At 70.6% G+C, this 6,975-nt stretch overlaps 1 protein-coding gene across 1 annotated transcript in view; it reads right to left on the bottom strand.

The window, feature by feature from the left end:
* ANO1 (anoctamin 1, calcium activated chloride channel) overlaps positions 1-6,975 on the bottom strand; it is a gene marked incomplete at its 3' end in the record, with an annotated part of 38,202 nt that overhangs the window by 16,043 nt on the left and 15,184 nt on the right. The window contains exons 7-11 of the mRNA XM_012734320.1: positions 4,828-4,910; positions 3,528-3,539; positions 2,960-3,031; positions 1,642-1,719; positions 807-881 (exon numbers count right to left, since the gene is read on the bottom strand). Coding sequence (XP_012589774.1) covers positions 807-881; positions 1,642-1,719; positions 2,960-3,031; positions 3,528-3,539; positions 4,828-4,910 — 320 coding nt within the window. The remainder of the gene's footprint in view (positions 1-806; positions 882-1,641; positions 1,720-2,959; positions 3,032-3,527; positions 3,540-4,827; positions 4,911-6,975) is intronic.

The following is a 6,975-nucleotide window of genomic DNA, read 5'->3' as shown; positions in this document are numbered from 1 at the left end:
GCCCCGCCAGCCTGGACGGGCCTGGACGGGCCTGGACGGGGCGCGATGTTGGAGGTGGGGCCGCGTGTTGTGACCGCGAGGCACAGGCCGGGCGAGAGGTTCCCAGGCGCCGTGTCTGAGGACACTGGGAAGCCCGAGTCTAAGGGAGCCCACAGCAGCGCGCCCATTCACACGGATGACGCGGTGGGGGGACCTCAGGGAGGGGACCTGTGGCCCTGGGCGGGAGGGCCCTGCGGCCTCCCTGCCCCGGCGGGCGGGGGCTCCCTCTGTGATGCCGCTCCCCCCACCAGGAGGGGTGGACTGGGGTCCACCTGTCCATGGCCCCCCCCCGTCCCCCCAGCGAGTGGCCGTGTCACGGTCAGGTGGTCCCGCTCCCGGCCTGGACTGGCCAGCGGGCAGCCACTCACGCCTGTGCTGTGCGCGCAGGGACCCTAAGCAAGGCTGTGCTCAGCCCCGCCCAGCCCACCGGGAGGCCCCACCAAGCGGCCCAGGTCTCAGGGATCCCCGCCGAAGACCCCTTTCCGTCAGCCAAGGTGCCCTGACCGCGTGGGGGCACTGAGGCCTCACGCTGCCTCCCTGATTCAGGCAGGGGTCGGTGGCCTCCCCGGGCGGCCCAGCCTCCCTGTGCGGGGCCCAGCGGAGTGGGGGGGCCCCCCTGGCACCTGCCGCCCCCTCCGGCTGGCGGCCTGGGGAGAAGGGTCGGCGCTCATCACCGGGACGGGGTGGGCGGGGGTGAGGTCGCCAGCGAGGTGCTCGGCCGCAGGGCTCCCGGGGCCACCTCCCCTGCCTCCGCGAGGGGAACTCACCATGAAGACAATGGAGACCAGGTTGGTGAAGTAGGCGGGGAAGCGGTCCCTCCAGGTCAGCTTCACCTTGTCTGTCTGCAAGGCCAGACAGAGGGGTCAGGGGCCGCCGGGAGCTGCGTGGCGCGTGTGCGTGGGCATGAGCAGCCGCCGACAGACACGCTCAGAAACTCCTTGAACAGCCGCAGTGCGGGGTCGCAAGCGCGTGGCCGCGAAGCAGCGCCCACGCTGACGAGCGCCTAGGGAGCCACTTTCTGGGGCAGGGGCCGGCCGGCCGCCAGATGCGCCCCTGGCCGCACCAGGGCCCGGTCGACCCGCCAGCTGGGCCCCTTCTCCGGCCGAGTGTCCCTTCCAGGCTGGACCCCAGCCGGCTGCCCTGCGCCTCCCAGACCACAGGGTCACCGTCCTCTGTGAGCAAGTCAGGGCAGGCAGGCAGGCGTCACAGCCGGACGCTGCCCACGTGGAGCTGGCTGGTCACGTGGCCGCGGCCCCCAGCTCAGGCCCAGCTCGTCCTGACCTGGACAGTCCAAGAACCGGGGGTGCGGTTTAAAGGGGGAAACACATGTACTAGGTCAAAGAACGCAGTGGGGCGGGCGCTGGGCCCAGGGTCGGGGGCACGCGTGTCCAGTCCGGGAGCGCGGGCAGCAAGCGGGTTTCCCAAGCCCGGAGGCAGACCCAGCCATGCAGTGACGTCTCAACACAGCCCGTGGGGCGCGGCCAGGGCAGAAAAGCACCGAGTGGACGTTGACCAGACACACAGGTCAGCCTCTGTCGAGGGAGACAATGGACGCCGGTCGCCTGCAAACTCGACCCGTGTCACGCCCCAAGAGAAAAGTACCAATTTCACCCCCGCCATGGCTGTCTTAACCCTCTGCTTCCACTTGTTTGTGGGTTCCTCTGGGAGGTGCCGGCGCTTCTGAGGGCAGGCGGGGAACAAGAGAGCACGGTGGGGGGTCAGGATGGAGGGCCGGCCGCGCAGCCCCCAGCAGCGAGATCGTTGTCCCTTGGTGGGCCGCCGCCGAGGCCGAGCGGGGCTGGGGGCTGTGTCCCGGTCGGAGGTGGCACAAGCCCGTGTGCGGAGGGAGCTGCTGCCAGAGGGCTGGAGGTACAGGTGCTGGGGGCCGAGGCCGTGTTGCTGCGAAGGTCACCTGACCTAGCTGCTGCGGTTCCCGGCCTCTGCGGCGTGAAGACACGCCCACGCGTGGGGGCCGGTGTGCCCAGGGAGGGGTGCGTCTCTCCCTTTCCTCCCCAAGTGAATGTGGGGCCACAAACCTGGCAAAGGGCGGCGGGGAATCTCCAAGAGGGGGACACAGAGGCGGCGGCCGGCGAGCTCCCTCTGGAGCTGCTGCTGGTGTCCACAGCAAGGGGCTCCCCAAGACCACAGAGAGCGGGGGTCAAAGCCCCGGGGCAGCGTGATGCTGGAGTCGGGGACACGGGCGGCTGGGAAGCCCTGTCCCCTCGGAGCCTGTTTCTCCTTGGGAAGGAGCGAGACGTCTGCCCGTCCACACTCACACTGACCAGTGCCTCGGAGAAGCCTCAGGGGACCGTCTGGACACCGGCGGGGCCAGGCCGCACCGACAGAGGGAGCAGCCAGGGCCGTGGACACCAGCGTGGGAAGAGCCCCCTTGGACCGCCCGGCCCAGCGGCGGCCGGCGAGGGTCCTGGGCCCCTCGCGTCCCCGGTCTCGTTAAACCTCCATCGAAGCGCCGGCCAGCACCCCTGGAGCTGGGAACCCTGGCTGTGGGGCGGCTGCCAGTGCACGAGAGGGTGGGGACAGAGGAGGGGCAGCTGTCGCGGGAGACAGCGACCTCAGGCCAGGCGAGGGGGCGGCTGAATGTCCAGTGCGCTTTGAGAAGCCTGCACGGCTCCCCAGTACTGGCGGCTGAAACGTGGCCCGCAGGTTACCGTCACCCCAGACAGTTAGCAAGACTTATAGCAGATCTGAGAAACCCCGCTGGCCGGCCAGGCTGGCTCCTGCTCGTGGGTTCAGGGAGAGCGCTCCTGGCTCGCGGCCAGGGGTGCTTGTGCACCTGCGGTCAGGGCTGGGGCCAGCCTGGGGGCGGGAGAGGCCGGCCCTGTCCTGGGGCCGCCCTGGCCTACCAGGTCGAGGGGCACGCTGCTTGCTGCTGGGAAGCCACGTGGCGGGGTCCCCGTACCTCTTTGTTTTTGGATTCCTTCCTCAGCGTCTTCTCCAAAACTCTGGCCTCGTATTCAGCCCTGGGATGGTCCTGCGAAGGAAACCACGTCGACATGGAGCGTCCGGCGTGTCCACGGTGCTCTACGTGAGCGCCCCAGGCGAATGCAGCCCGGGCCTTGGCCTCGGCGCCCCGCGGGGCCAGTTCCTAGCTGGCCGCTGGCACGTTTCCAATGTAGGCCCCCACGCGGCCCGGGACACCCCCTCGTTTTGACCCCGTCACAGGAGAGCCCCAGAGCGGCCGCCTGTCTGTCGGTGAGCACCCAGCCAGGAACTAGCCCCGAGAACGTCCTACGGAACAGCCGCGGTCAGAGGAGGCAGCAGCGAGAGTCGGCAAGCGCGGGCAGGCCGGCGGCGCCAGCCGGGCGGGGTCAGCGAGGGCGCTGGAAAGAAGAGGGTTAAGAGAGCCGTGAGGGGAGCAGAGACCCGCCGTGCCCGAAGCGCCGCGGCAGCCCGAGAGCCTGGTCAGGTGCGAGATCCCTCTCCCAGGGAGACAGGCCACGGCGAGAGCAGGTGAAAAAAGTTCAAACCTGGACAGCCTCCTTCAGGGAGCCAGACACGTGAAAACAAGAACAGAGAGATTTCGTTACTTAGGCTGCTTCTAGCCGACGGGCCACATCCTGTAAAGGTAAAGCTCTGTGGACCAGGCCGGGGCCACGGGCCACGGGCCACGGGCCACGGGAGGGGCGGCTGCTCAGGGCCGCCGCCGCTGGACGGCCCTGGCCCGGCGGCGGGGACAGTCCTGGGGTGGACTGGAGCCTCAGGCTCCGCGAGGAGCCGTGGCCACGTGGCTGGACCGGCCTCCCTCCAAGGCCGCAGGCTGCACCGGTGTCTGGGGAGCTCCCTGAGGGGCTGCGGGGGCTCACGGTTCTCTCCGGGGAGCTCACTGCCCCCCAGCAGCCCTGAGGCCACCCCGCCCGGCGCCTGGGCCAGCAGGGGAAGAGTCCGTGGGGCCAGGCCCTCCTTCCGCCCACAGGGACATCCGGAAGGACACGCAGACCGTAGCGGCAACGACTGCTGCTCTTGTCCCGGTATCACTGCGATGCCCCCGGAAACGGCGTCCAGGCGCGGCCCCGCGGCCAGCTCCAGCCTGCGCAGCTGCACTGGCCTCAGCCTCCCACTGGGGGGACGACCGTGGCCAGAGGGCGGGAGGCCGTACTTGCCCCGGCTGGTGCTGCCCTGTTGGCCTCCGCTGCCCACCCAGGCCTGGGACTGGCCCTCGGGGTGCCCCTCGTGCCCGCCTGGCAGGCGGGGCCCAGTTGGGGGTTTCCGTCTGACCGCGGGTGGGCGGCTGGGCGGCAGCGGAAGAGGCTTTTCCGTGGCGGTGAGGCACGGGCTTCTCCGAGCGCCAGGAGCGGCGTTTTACAAACGGCGGGCGCCCGCTGCCCGCATCCCGCCTCGTGGGGATTCTGGCCGCAGGCAGGCACGGGCGCGGGCGGCCTCGGGGCTTCTCCGCGGAACCCGGGGTGAGGGGTCGCGGCGCCCAGCGGCCCCCCGGACGGGCGTCCTACCCGCCCAGGACGGGTGCGGGGTCCGCCCCCCCCAGCCACCCCGGGGCCGGGGGCCCTGGCTCTGGCGCCTGGACTCGGCCTCAAGGGTGGCGGCGATGCCCGCCCCGCTCTGCCGACCACCCCAGACGAGAGGAGGTCAGTGTGGTCAGCCTTGGCGAGCGCCCTGACCACACTGCTGGGCGGGGCGCCCACTCAGCACCAGATGAAAGAAAGCCCCGGCGGGCAGCAAACGGTTGCCTGGCGACGGAGGCGCCCGGAGCCCGGCGGCGGCCCGGCTCGGCCGTCTGGGGTGACACGGGGGGGCAGCGTGGGCCCTCACCTCCTCCTCTTCGAAGCCCGTGAGGTCCCAGTGGTAGTTGAGCCGCATCTGCTTCCGCTTCCAGTGCTCCATGAAGGTGGCGGCTGCAGGGAAGGCAGTCGGGGCTGCAGGCCGGGCGCTGGGCCTCAGCGCTGCGAGGCGGTGCGGGCCGCAGGCCTCGCGGGGCCTGACCGCTCGGCTCCCGGCCACCCGGAGGCCATCCCTTTCCCACGTTATACAAGGGTAAGCGAGGCCGGGGTCTGAGCCGGGTGCTCGGCCAGCCCGCGCTGGCCACCGTCCTGCTCCGTCCAGCTTGGGGCCCGGTCACAGGTCAGGTACTAGACATGGACAGAGGGGGTGGGCTGGGTCCACTCACCGGACCCCTGAGGGTGTCTGGCAGCTGAGCTGCTCCACTCCGCTTCCGATTCCCAACAGGCCACGCGCAGCCCAAAGCCCCCTCCTCCAGGAAGCCCCCGTCACCCCTTCATGTTCAGGAAGCAGCCAGCTCTGCTGGACCGCTCCTGCTCACCGCGTCCACACTCTCTCCCATGACACCTCGGCCTGTCCAGCAGTGCTGTGTGTGGAGCAGGGACGGGCACTCGCCAGTCCCTCACGCAGCCCAGTGCTCCCGGGGCGCCTGCCGGCTGGCCAGGGACCCAGCGGCAGGGACACGCGTGGGCAGGAGGAGCCGAGGACACGGGCTTCCTCCTCCGCCTCGCCTTCGGGCCCGGGGGAGGGCAGTGTGCCCCCCCTGGCCTCCTGGGGGCCCCACGACTGTCTCCCTCCCACCACAAGACAACTCCTTTCAGACCTGGGCTGCGGGCAGCGCAGGCCTGTCCACCGCCCCTGCCCTGGCCGTCCCGCGCCCCTCATCCTGGCACCGTGCTCCCGAGCTCGCCCCCCTCAGCTTGCAGTACGGCCACGGGGCTGCTTGAGGGGCCTCGCGCGGTCCACGCGCCGTGTGTGAGCTTCGCCCGGGAGCTGACCTCACAGCGGGCTGACTCACTCGCGGGGGGCAAGAGGGTCAAACCGCGCCAAGGGCGGCGAGCGCAGGCTGGCGGCCGCGGCGGACCCCCGGTGCGCCCTGAGCCACCGCGGCTGGACACGTGGTTTTCTTTAAGGGGACAGCAAGCAGTCCGCTCCTGGAGCGTGGAGCGTTTCCACCTGACGACGCAGAAGCGGGGTGCAGAGAGGCCGCGTCCTTCCCCAAGGTCGCCCAGCAGGGAGCTGGCGCCTGAGCCCAGGCATTCTCTCAGCTGTCGCGACACGCACGAGGCTCCTTCTCAGAGACGCCTGTCGGCTGACCAGAGCCAAGACCCGGCCCGCGACCAGTCTGGCGGCTGGGGCGCAGAGGAGCCAGCCAGGCGGAGCTGGGGTCCCCGGGGCGCCGCGGGTCAGAGCGCCGCCGAGAAGCGGAAGCCGCCGCAGCACGAGTCCATCCATCCCCCCCGGAGGGGACCCCAGGGCGCGCCGGCCTCTCCCGGCCCGCCCGCTGCTCCCCTCGCCAGTGGACCTCGTCGGCCTGCCTGTCCTGCTCCCCGCTCTGCCTCTGGTGAAGCCGCTCAGCCCCTGCACCTCTGGCCTGCACCCCAGCTCTGCGTGCATAAATAAGTAAATCTTTAAAGAAAAAAAGGTCTTTTAGGAAACATTGCTGATCTTTTCCTTCCTTAGAGTCAGGGGCATTGACACCAGAGGCTGGAGCTAGGGGTGGCGCTCCGTCTGTCTAGCTGGGGACTCCTCTGGCCGGGCCACGGTCCCCACCACGCCCCACGGCCCGGGGTGTGGCACCGAGTGAGGCAGCCTTTGTGGACCGTGGGCACGGAGGCCGGAGGCCAGGCCTGAGCCCTCAGGCCAAGGCCGGTCATGAGCTACCTGACAAGTCACGGCTTCCGAGGCTGCAGAGACGCGAGGCGGGCGGGCAGGCCTCACCTCCCCCCCGCCCCCTGCGCGCCCGCGGGCAGACGGCCCAGCCCTTTCCCGCGCCTCCCAGTAACCGGCCACGGGCGTGTGCCCCACTCAGACGGGACTCGGTCTGGCTGTGGTGGGGCCGGGCTGGCGCCTCAGGGCTCCGCCCTTCGTCCTCCCCAAGCCCCCCCGGCGGGACAGGCGCCATTTTATGGGTGGGTAAACTGAGGCTCCAAAGATCTAGGTAACTGGCTGATAAACGGC

This window comes from Condylura cristata, unplaced genomic scaffold (genome assembly GCF_000260355.1).
Source record: "Condylura cristata isolate star-nosed mole 26May11 unplaced genomic scaffold, ConCri1.0 scaffold00054, whole genome shotgun sequence".
Taxonomy (NCBI): domain Eukaryota; kingdom Metazoa; phylum Chordata; class Mammalia; order Eulipotyphla; family Talpidae; genus Condylura; species Condylura cristata.
The sequence above is the reverse complement of the archived record's forward strand: the minus strand, read 5'-3'. Positions and strand labels throughout refer to the sequence as shown.